This window comes from Acinonyx jubatus, chromosome A3, assembly GCF_027475565.1.
Source record: "Acinonyx jubatus isolate Ajub_Pintada_27869175 chromosome A3, VMU_Ajub_asm_v1.0, whole genome shotgun sequence".
In the NCBI taxonomy this organism is placed as follows: Eukaryota; Metazoa; Chordata; class Mammalia; order Carnivora; family Felidae; genus Acinonyx; species Acinonyx jubatus.
In genome coordinates, this window is record NC_069388.1 from 55931761 (window position 1) to 55943859 (window position 12099).

The following is a 12099-nucleotide window of genomic DNA, read 5'->3' on the forward strand; positions in this document are numbered from 1 at the left end:
TCAAGTCAGGTCTGAATCTAATGGTACAAATAGCATTGTCACCGGTTAATACAGTTTGATATTGCTTAAAATGAAAAAAAAAAAAAGCATCTATTTTCCCTTAACAATTTGCTGTACGTTTCTCAAATAACCCAAATCACTCAGCTAACAACCAGCCTCATGCCACTCGAGAAGGAAATTTGTAAAACAATTTTTAAAAGGTTATACTTATGCTTGCAGTGTGTTTATATGAAACACAATAGGAAATTAACTCAAAACACTGATAAAAAAATCGCATAACATTAATGTCAAACAATGTTTCTTGTCATGCAATGATAACCTCAGAACACCTCCCTTGCATTACAGGGATGACAGCAGCTGAAGGCTGTGTTCGACTTTTCTGCATTTAAGAAACATTTTTTATCAGTACAAGGAAGCATGATTTTGTTTTTGAAAATATTTTTTTGTGTATTCGAATCAGATAAAGTTTTCAAGTTTTGTTTTGTTTTGTTTTCATAATTTTCTGCTTAGGTGTATTGACTTTTTTTTTTTTTTTTTTTTTTTTTTTACTGGTTTCTTCTAAGAGCTCCACATTAGGATGTCAAAAACTGTGCTTGCAGAAATGAAAGTATCCTCATTATGCTAATTTAGGTTCCACTGATAGGCACGTTCTGTTTTATAAATTACATCCTCTTGTCAGAAGTCAAAATGTATTTGAATAACTTCATGGAAATTGTCACCAAGATTTAAAATTGTGTGCCTTCTATGCCATTGTTGATTTAATCCAGGGGGCTTAACATGGACATATATTTATTTTTGAATGTGCACATGATTATTTTGTCACAAATGTTGTCTAAATGAAACCTAGATGTAAGTATCATTTTCATATACATTTTGAGGAAGGATTGCATTTTATAAGGCTATTTTAATGTTCGGGTTTAATAAGATATGCTAAATAGTATTAGTTGCTGTATATTTTACTGCCAACAGGTTTGTTTCCTACACACTTGGAATTTTCCTAAAGGGTAAAATAAATATACATGTTTTCACAAAATTATTAAAATCTCAAAAATTAAAATGAAAAGAGAATTTGATTTATGAAAATCATTTCCTGCACACCAAGAAGAAAAGCACTTCCAATTTGCATTGACATGACACAAACTGGAAAACAAAATGTAGGCTCTTTGAAACTAAGAATATTTACAAATAAGCAAACATTGAATAAGTGATTATTTTTAACGTGAGCCAAGAATTATCTGATAGTTTTAAATTTCCTATTTAAACGGTCAAAAGAAATCTGGAAAAAAACTGAAGGCATACATCAACATAATCATTTTATTAGAGAAAAAACAATGTATTACATTTCCTTTTCAACCATTCTCGATAAAAGATGAGAAAAGATCGGATTTCAGGTTGTTTTTTTTTCAAAGTGTCCTTTACGGAGCAGTTGGGTTTGGTGTTCATTTGATTTCACTTTTCAGAGTGACCAGTACTGCTGTTCGCGTAATCTTTGATGTTACAAAAAGTGGAGAAATCAAAGTGAAGAGCTAAATCTGTTCGTTTTTCAAACATATTAATCTTGTCAAGATAATACATAAAAATCAATCCTTGAAATTTTTTCCAGAGCCCTTTCTCCTTTCTTTTATCCAAAATATGAAACCACTTAGGGGGATAAAGCCATGTGAATGACCTCAGAAAAATATCCTAAGTTATATTTTGGCTAAATATATTTTTAAATGGCCCGAGTAGACTGAGTTTGTATGGCCAGAAATGATCTGTTTGTAGAACTATTGGCATTCGTCATATGCGCTCAACTCATATGTATGGCAGACTGAGAATTTCTGGTATGGCTTTCTTTTAACAATTCAACCGAGTTTCAAACCCCTGACAGTAACAAATACAAATTGCACCAGCCCCCAAAAAAATTGTTGGGGCTAATTTTAATATTAATGAATTCTTTACAACCTCAGTTCAGCGGTTTCGATTAAGCTTTAATTAGTAGCCAGAGGGGAATCCAAAACAAAAATAAGGAGTTGAATTGCTAATTAAGTTAGTTTGATGAGGTAGAGTTTTAGTAAAAGACTGGTTGTTGTTAGCTGTGCAAGTTCTGACAAGCTAAAAATACTAAAGATTATCATTATTGTAACTAACATTCTACATTACCACCAGCTTTCTGCACCGAGCAGACAGTTCATTAGGGTCCGACGCTTTTGTCTGTCAGTACTGGAATTAAAGCCTTGTTAATAAGAGAGCCGTGTATAGGATCAAGAGCCCAAGACAAGCCCATGGAACTTTAACTCTGGTTATAAATTAACTAGTTACTGCACTCAACTGAATATATCTAGCCCCTAACAGTTTTTTGTCATTCCCCGCAGTTTCCGCAAGGTCTTATTTATTAGAAACTGATGTTGCAAAGGAATTTGCTTTCTACTGTTGATGGTGATTAGATTTTTCTTTATGTTCAGATCCTGAACAACTTCCAAAATTCCACAATTTCATGGTAAATTTGAAACTTAAAGAGAGAATTGCAAACAAGGAGAACCGACCTACTATTCTGAAATAAATTAAACCCTCTCTAGACCTCTACTGATAAACATAGTATGTAAATAACGCTTGATTTTTTTTTTTAATTATTTGAATCCTCTCAATAAGGGGTTTTGTTTTATTTATTTATTTTTTTGACTGGGATAATTATCATTTCAAACCCAGAAATTAACCCTTTAGTAGAGTTGGCTATTCCTAGTTTAATATGAATGCTCTCCTTGTTACCCCAAAGACTACTAATTATCCCCTCGAAAGCTCTCTGGTAATGGGGATTCGCCCAGACTGCACAAGAGGAATGCGAACCATCTTTTTCGGGATTGTGGAAAATGTAATTTGATTTCTCCATACTCCAATGTTTTCTATAATTTGTGTTTTATCCTTTTGCTTAAGGTTTCAAAGCCTACAAACCCAATAACTTAGGGATAAGAGAAGACAGAAAAATAAATGATATTGTTTCTGAGGTATTAAATGTAAGCCTGGCTATCAGAGCTGCATGGCACTCGCGAATCGTAATCAGGTACTTTGATTTAACACTGTTTTGTTTTACAATAAGGTGGTTGCCATATGTTGGAAAACCTATCTGCCTGTATCTGAGGGGCTCCATACCTCTGTAACAAATCCAAAAACTCATTTTATAATACCTTAAATCTACCCATTGTAATGTAGCTCCACAAGTGTAAATCCACATCAAACTTTGCTCATGAATGTGGCTGGAAGATTACGTATATTATCATTGAAAGCAAAAAGGGAAGCAGTGAATTAGAATGCAGTGGATCTAGCAAAAATAACTTTCAGTAAATCTTCTTTTAATGCATAGTTTACAATTTTCTTTTGCTCAGCATGAAACTGATTAAGATCCCCCTTCTAAAGAATATTTTCCTCCTCACATAGAGGCATTGTTTAATATAGTTACAGCCCCCGATACTTGACAAATCAGAATTTCAAGGCTGCAAATGTGATGCTTGTTTAACAGCAGCAGAGAGTATTAATAATTTATTTATTTGAATGTAGAATAGGTTCCAATTATAGTATTTCACATGGTGCAGTAACTGAACACATATTCTCTTAGAGGTAGAGAGAAATCTTCAGTGGAAGCTAGTTGTTCATATCTGCTGGGAGAATTCAGAAATTGATAGACAGTGTTAAATATTTTTCACCGGTTGTCACTGAAGAGTTACATTTTAAATGCTTGAATATTAAAAGTTAAAGCTTAACCAAGGACTGAAACACTGAAAAGACAACAAAGAGAAATCTTCTCAACTAATGATTGGTTTCTAATAGTAAACTCTATTCTAGAAATCTATAAAATAAAGGATGAGACTTAATCTCCAGCTTTGGATTTTTAAAACTTTGTTCTTTAAAACAGTTGAATACTATGATCAGTCTGAGGCAAAGCAGAAGAACCAAATAATGAGAACATTAAACTTGTTTAAATATCTAGCTAATGCTCCATGGTTGTGTTTCTGAGACACCAAATCATCTGGTTCCGTGAGTCACAGTCAAGTTACGAAAACAATAAACAAAAAAGTCAAATACACTTGCCACTGAAATAATTTTTTTAAAAAGTACCGAGGGTCCTGTTGTACTAAATGAATTATTTTCTGGCATCGGTGCAGACAAAATAAAGAAAACAAAAACTGATTTTAAAAGTTGAAATGGATGCTATTTTATCATTTTTTGACTACCGAATATATCTAAAACCTTATTAGAGAATTGTTCTCTTTCTTGCCACTCACTAGGATATTAAAAAGTGTTGTTTCAAGTGGGCTTTCTTATTCCATCTCCCCAAAATACCCCTAACTTGAGTGAAGTCAAACAGAGAGCATCCCAAGAAAGATATATTTTTGGACTTGGAGGCAAAGAATATTCAGAATATGATGTCTACACTGTGATGGGATTCCTTTTTAAAAATGTTTTAAATATTTCCTTTCATCTTGTGAAATCCTGCTAATGAGATATGCATAAAAATACATACTCACTTAGGAAAAAAAAATTCAAATGTGTGTCCCAACAGAGCACAACAGAAATACTTATGATGGAGGGAGTACCCACTTGCCAGCTCAGAGCCCAAAGGCTTCCCTCTGCAGAGCCCAGAACCCATCTACTACTGTTCCTTATCCTCAGCACCAGAACCCCATAAAGTCCTCTGAGTGAACTTGGGGAAGCAGATTAACTTCCGTGTTAAAGTGTCTTCTCCAGGGGCGCCTGGGTGGCGCCTCAGTTCAGTCAGTTGAACTTCCAACTTCAAATCATGATCTCACAGCTGGTGGGTTCGAGTCCCACCTCAGGCTCTGTGCTGATGGCTCAGAGCCGGGAACCTGCTTCAGATTCTGGGTCTCCCTCTCTCTCTGCCCCTCCCCCACTCACATTCTGTCTCTCTCTCAAACATAAATAGACATTTGAAGAAAAAAAAAGTGTCTTCTCCAGATAAGTTGTTTTTTGTTTTTTGTTTTTTGTTTTTTTACTTTTTTAAAAGTAAAAAGGTCATTGAGAAAAGAAATTGATGGTAACCATTAAATTACATTTTAAATGATCAGACAATACTTTCATGTCAAGAACTTGTTCGGGCATTGAGAAATTATGAAGAATTAGCACTTTTCCTTTCTACTTGTCATCTAGGGCTATAATTCAAAAAGAAGCCAACTGTTCACTTTTACGGCGATGTACCATTTTTAGCTTTCTAGAGTAGCGAACCTTCTCTGCTTTGATCCCAGAAAAAAGAACCTACGTGTGGTTTTAACAGTGAGCATTACAAAAATAATAGAGATTCTTGCTGCTCAGCTTTAACACTTACTTAATCTGTCCTTAAGTGAATAAGACGGCAGCACCATGCAAAAAGCATGCTGTAAACATCATCCCCTGTTCTGTGAAAACTATCGTAGGTATCAGATTTTTAACAAAGCTGCAAGAATTTTGATTATGGTATCCATACCTTCTTTTTTTTTAGAAATTTTAACATCCACGGGGCCCCTGGGGGGCTCAGTGGGTTAAACATCCAACATCGGCTCAGGTCATGATCTTACAGTTCCTGAGTTCAAGCCCCGCGTCGGGCTCTGTGTTGACAGATCAGAGCCTGGAGCCTGCTTGGGATTCTGAGTCTCCCTCTCTCTCTGCCCCTCTCCTGCTCATGCTCTGTCTCTGAAAAATAAACAAACGTTAAAAAGAAAGAAGAAAGAAAGGAAGAAAGGAAGAAAGGAAGAAAGAAAGAAAGAAAGAAAGAAAGAAAGAAAGAAAGAAAGTTTAACATCCAGAAAGAAAGTTTAACATCCTTATATCTTAAAGGTTTATTTGGTCTACAGCTTGGGAGTAACACTAATATTTAATGGCACTTTTTATTTACACATGTTAGTGCATTTTACCTTCAAACCGCAGGAAAGAACAATGCTTCTCAAGCACTTGCTGGGGCCTAAGTCTGAGCTACGTCTTCTCAAAGGATTAGCACACGTCACCTTTAGGTAAACTTTTCCAGTAAACTTTTGCGTCATAGCTTAGAAACTATCCCCACGTGCTGCAGGTTCCCATAGCAAATGCAGCTCTGTGCGTGGAGCTCCGTGGCCACCCCTGGAAATGGTCATACTACCGCCCACGATTGGGGTCACCTTCACCCAGCTGCCCAGATCTCCATACTCTTTACACAGATGTATTTACACAGAAGGGGGAGGTATAGGAGGTGGAGCCTTAGAAGGGATATTTAGAGCATGAAAGGCTTCCTTGACAATGTGGTGGTAAGAGTGGAAGTCAAGCTCTACGAGGACTTTGCCGGCTATTCCGTTTTGAGGAGAGGAGACCAGCAATAGAGTCTCTTACGGGCTTACCGGTTCTCCTCGCCATTGCAGGCCACGGTCTGGTGTCGTGCCTGGCGCATAGCGGAGAGATCATAAACGTTTGCTGACGGATGAACGCATGAAGCGCCTCTCTGGAACCAAGGGCATCGGTTGTCCTAATTGTATATCCACACCGTGAAGGGCACGGAAAAGGCCTCCCTCCCACTCTGCCCTCTGCAAAGAGCAAAAGCTGAGGGTCAGCATGTTAGGGGCCCGGACAATCCGGACCAGGACCTGGAGAGCTGCGGAAGCGGCAATTCCGAGCGAAGGGGGTGAAGGCGGCTGAGTGTCGAGGAGCCCTGTATGGGGGCAGGGAGCCTTGGCATCAATACGGACTCCATCTGCAGAGAAGAGGACCCATCCTCAGCCAGACGATGCCCTTCAGAAGGCATCTGGTGTCCTGCTCAGTGCGGCACGTGGGGCCAAGTGTGAGCAAGGCACCTGACTTTGGTTGGAAACAGCGCCCCCGCCCCCCCCCCCCACCCCGCTCCCGCCGTTTAAGTTGGGGCTCCAGCACGACAGGCCACATCTACCCAGCTCAGTCTTACCAACTCTGCCAGGAGGCAGAGTTCATATCTGCAGCAAATGGAGCCTGGAGGGCCACTTGACACAATGTGGTTGGTGCCACTTACTAAACCATCAAGTTCGACGCTGGCGTGAGAATCCTTCCAGTCAACACTTACAGGGAGCTGTGGCCCTCGGGGTTAGGGCAGTGACTCCTAGACCGGGTTTCCCTTCCCTGCTCTGCTGTGTGGGTAGCCTCACACAAGGTACCAAAGCTCAGTTTTTCTCATTGGATACACAGGTAACATCCATGGCCTGGCTCCCAGGCCTACTGTTGAATTGCTATAAGAGAACCTCAACCCTGTGCCAGCAGCCAGCTGGACAAAAGGTGGCACGTCCTGGGCACCAGGCACTGGGTGGACACCGAGCCATGGGTGTAGGTCAGCCTCAAAGCACACAACACAACCCAGGTGTGGGATCATGTGAACGTGCTTCGCAGTTGAAATGGCAGAGGAAGAGTCTGGATGCAGGTGACAGGGGGGTGAGGGGGCTTCTCTTTGCCATCCGTCTGTCCTCTTTGGTCATGCTCATCACTGAGACATAGCAGCCTGGAGAAAGAGAGCAGTGCCTCCCTCTGTCTGTTCCCTCTGCAGTGGTACAGATTCAGAGCCCTTGTCCTTTGGCTGCAGAAGGGAGCCTGTATCAGGAAAACCAGTGACATTTCCTCCTCACCGAGGACTCCTTATTTCCCTTCTGGACTCGCTCCAGCCTGTCTCGCGATGCTCATTTTTGCTGAGAACAGTGCAGCGCACGCCCTGCACTCAGCCTCCAGCTTACCCCCTATCACTGGACCTTCTTACCTCTACTGCCTTGCCCCCCAAACGTGCATCAACACAAGGAGTAAGGAAGATGATAGGGAGGGGAGGTTGCCAACCTCTTCGCCAATAATCCCCCCTCTTCCAGAATGGTGCAGAAGCAAAGGGGCTGGCAGAGTGTCACTGGGTTGTAGGACAGGCTGTGGGGACAGGGGCACCAGGGCGTAAGTGCAAGCTCAAATTACATAACACAAAAGCACAGGTGTTAGCAAGGTTATCCTTTCTCAAAACGGCCACAGGGGCGCCTGGATGGCTCAGTGGGTTGAGCGACTGACTTCAGCTCTGGTCATGATCTTGTGGCTCATGAGTTCAAGCCCTGCATTGAGCCTGCTGCTGTCACTGCAGAGCAGGCTTCAGATCTTCTGTCACCCTCTCTCTCTGACCCTTCCCCACTTGCGCTCTTGCAAAAATAAATAAATCTATTTTTAAAAAACACTGCTCAGAGTGTACTTGGAGAACAATTATCTGCAAACTTCAAACCAGCCCACCCCACATACTGTAAAACCATGTGGACAACAGCTTAGGGTGATGTTGAAGTCCATGGAGGGTTTTGTTGTTGTCCTTTAACTGGCTTGATTCCAAAAATCACTCAGGGCAACGCTCAAATTTTAGGAAATATGAATGCACTGTCCCCAAAGGATACCTAGGACCTGTTTTCATCCTGACGTCTCCAGAAGTCTATGATTTTATTTGAATGACATACATACACTTGTGTTTTCTAGACCTGCAATTATAAACCGACTTTCTAAAAGAAGATTGATTATAGTTATGATAGAACTATTTACAAGCATTCTCAGGGTTTTGTGCAGACTTTTCTTTCCTCGATTGGTGGAGCTAGGGGATCGAGGGCAGTGTCCAATCTTAGCTGAGTCTTCTTGATGGAGGAGATAGGATGACAGAGGATGGGGACATGATGTGATAACGTTTCCCTCCATTGTACATGGTGAAGGGGTTATGCCATCCCTTGGATCCAGACAGAAACAGTCTGAGAAAGACAGGATTGTTCTTTCGGTTTTGTTTTGTTTTGTTTTCCACAAACTATCAGGCCCTATTACTAAAAATTAAGAACCAGTACGATTCTTATTCAGAGATAATTGGCCAACAGCTTTGTGGCCCGAGGAGTAATGGACTGGTGCGCAGATTCAAAGCTGAACTCCCCGAGGTGTGAAGGCCAGGTCCTGGATTTGCCTGCGGAAGTTCTGACCTTCCCTGGAGGCTACAATGTGGCAGGCAAAATGCAGTATTCTTACCTGCTGTGATTTAAAAAGGAGCTGAAACCAAATAAATTATTTTAATCCCTATCTCACATTAAAAAAAAAAATCAAAAGTATATCATTAGTCATAAACTATGACTTCATTAGAATGTTTCACCTAACAGGATTAGAGAAGAATGTGTCAATGATTGGCAAAGGTTCGCCATTCATTAATTAACACCTTTGTATGAATACAAACTTGTTATCCTCACGTATTATAGGTGAAAGATTACCATTAAAATAAGCCATGACACTTATGAGTATTGTTTTTTTTAATTCTCATAATTTACATTTAATAGGTTGATTCAAAGACGTTTTTTAAAATCCCCTTTTCCAAAAAAAATTTTCTGGGTGAACGGTGAGTGTATTTTAACCATTGATGCCTAAACAATGCCTAAGGAAGAAATTACATAATTTTATTTTTTTGTATAACATTGCACTAATTTTAAATGTGCTCTCACTTTTTCATCTGTCTGTAAAAACTAATCACAAATGTTAGTCTAGTTACCATGTGTCATTCAGATTGTTTTTCACCAGAATCCCTCTGGCTGTCTCAAATCCTTGCCCTCTCCAACAGGGAACATCAGTCAGAAGAAAAATTGGCCAAGTCTAATTCGCTACATAAAATTTCAGTGCTGTTTTCTGAAGTTTGTCACAAGTCAACAGTTTCCATTAAAAGGTTAACCGAAACAGAAACAGGGTTTTTCTCTGATAGCCAGCTCTAATCTCATTTTCATTCAAAAAATATAGTCAAATTACCTTTTCATATTCTCATCCCTTGTAAAATAATACATTTTTTCATTACAAATGTATTTCGAAGGAAAAGATACTCTTCCTTGGAAATGATTGGGGCAGGATTAAGTGAAAAGGAGAAATGGCTTGTTATATCTGTCTATTTCTCGTTAGGACAGAGTAGAGCGTCGCTCACAGAGAGGCACAGTTTGATCTCAGTTTTATCTCCAAAAAAGGCAAACAGAATACGCAGGAAGATTCAAGTACTTGTTTCCCTAGGTAAGTTATTTCTAAGTTTTGGTTTGTTACCTTGTTTAAGTGAAATCTGGCAAGGTCCCAGGTGTGTTTGTATTTAAAGTAATCATTAGAATTACAATGGCCTCGGTCCCATTGAAAATCTAAATACCTGGTAAATATCCACCACTGCATTTAAGCGCTGAACTTTGTTGAATTTTTCTAATGCGGTTTCATTATCAGGCACTCCTGTAATTGAATGCATAGATACATGAATTCATGAATCTAAATCATGGGATATAAATTACTTATTTTAAGTAGTAGATTGTTTTAAAAATAAATATCTACTTTGAAGAGATATTACAAATAGTCTATAGTCAAGCCATGTAGGTCTTTAAGGAATATTTCTCACTTTAGTGAAAATAATTTGAACCTTTTATGAGTTTGAATGCAAGCTGGTGTGAAAACGTAGATTATAAATATATGCACATTTGTGCATTTGTAGAAAAGCTCTCTATGGGCTAGCTTAGATTACAAGTACTGAATGCCCACCTAATACGGTATCTTTTCTAAACAATCTGGTAGTTTTCTCTATGCATTTCTCACTCTATTGTATGCTGTTCTTTTTATTAATCAAAATAACAAGATAGGCAATTAAGGAACTACTGACTCATTTTTAAAAAGCAATTTAATTCTACTTTAGGAGGAATTTAACATCATTGAGCCATTAACCCTTTCAAAACGTTCTACTCCTTATTTGACAACACAGATGCTTCCTGCGTGGTAACCAAATACCCTGAACTATTTTCACCACTACTTGGACTTTAAAATTCTATTTCTGTTTCAGATCCATGTCAAGCCATACACAATCGTGATTTTTATTTAAGGAGACTTTAAACACAGTAAGGTGAGTGTCAGATTGAAGCTTTGATTTATACTAGACACATTTCCTTATATGTTTTGTTGATTACGAAAAAATAACTGAAAAAAAGTTTAAAGATCTCTTATTTGAATTTTTGATGACTTTATTTTCATATTCTTCTTTTCATCAGGTTTGTCAATGCCTCTAGTTTGAGTTTATATTCGGGAATATGTGCTACTTTTTATTTTTGTATTCCATAGAGTAACAAAATATTAGATGATGCTATATATAATATGATACACTATATATAATATTATGCATTGTGTACTGCGTGTTATGTATTAAGGATAGAGAATTATTACGTATAATAAATATATATTTTATGTCCATTTAATTCTATAATGACTTGTGCTCCAAAACAAAAGGTGAATCTCCAAGGCTAACTAGATAAATATATGTATTATAAATTACATGATAGCATTAAGAATAGCCTAGGAAATACAGTTTGAAAGCATAGTTTTAAATATCCATGGCACCTAATTTTATCAACTTTAGAAATATGTAAAATCTAAAGTTATTTTTTATTAATATGAAATTTATTGTCAAATTGGTTTCCATACAACACCCAGTGCTCATCCCAACAGGTGCCCTCCTCAACGCCCATCACCTACTTTCCCCTCCCTCCCACCCCCCCATCCCCCATCAACCTATAAAATCTAAAGTTCTAACACTTCTAAAATATTGCTGTCATTGTCACTAGTTAATATAAATGTTCAAAATTTAGTTGTTTTTCTCCTCACTGAGTACAATTGACATCCAACATCATACTCGTTTCAGGCATACCACACATTGATTTGTTAGTTGTGTATACTGTGAAGTAATCACCACGGTAAGTCTAGTTACCCTCTGTCCCCACACACAGTTAACAAAAATTTTGTACATGTATGACAAGACCTTTTAACATTTACTCTCAGCAACTCTCAAGTATGCAATACAATATTATCGACTACAGTCACCATGCCGTACATGACATCCTCAGGACTTACTTAGTTTACAACCAGAAGTTTCTGCCTCTTGAACCTCTTTAACCGTCCCTCACCTGACTCACCTCTGACAACCATCTATTCTCTATATCTATGAGTTTGGTTTCGTTCTATTTTGTTGGTTCGATGTTTTGCTTTTTGAAATTCCACATGTAAGTGAAATCACATGCTATTTGCCTATCTCTGTCTGATTCGTTTCACCTCGCATAATACCCTCACGGTCCATCCACGTTGTCACAAATGGCAAGT

General features: G+C 38.5%; 1 protein-coding gene across 2 annotated transcripts in view; it reads right to left on the bottom strand.

The window, feature by feature from the left end:
* Positions 1–520: 520 nt before the first annotated feature.
* Positions 521–12099, bottom strand: part of TMEM182 (transmembrane protein 182) — a 289973-nt gene continuing 278394 nt past the window's right edge. Inside the window, exons 5-6 of one of the 2 annotated variants that reach the window (XM_053200370.1) lie at positions 6339–6521; positions 521–5661 (exon numbers count right to left, since the gene is read on the bottom strand). In XM_053200370.1, coding sequence (XP_053056345.1) covers positions 5558–5661; positions 6339–6521 — 287 coding nt within the window. In that variant the 3' untranslated portion in view covers positions 521–5557. Of the gene's footprint in view, positions 5662–6246; positions 6522–12099 lie in introns of those variants that run through there. The other variant, XM_053200371.1, reaches the window with a different exon arrangement.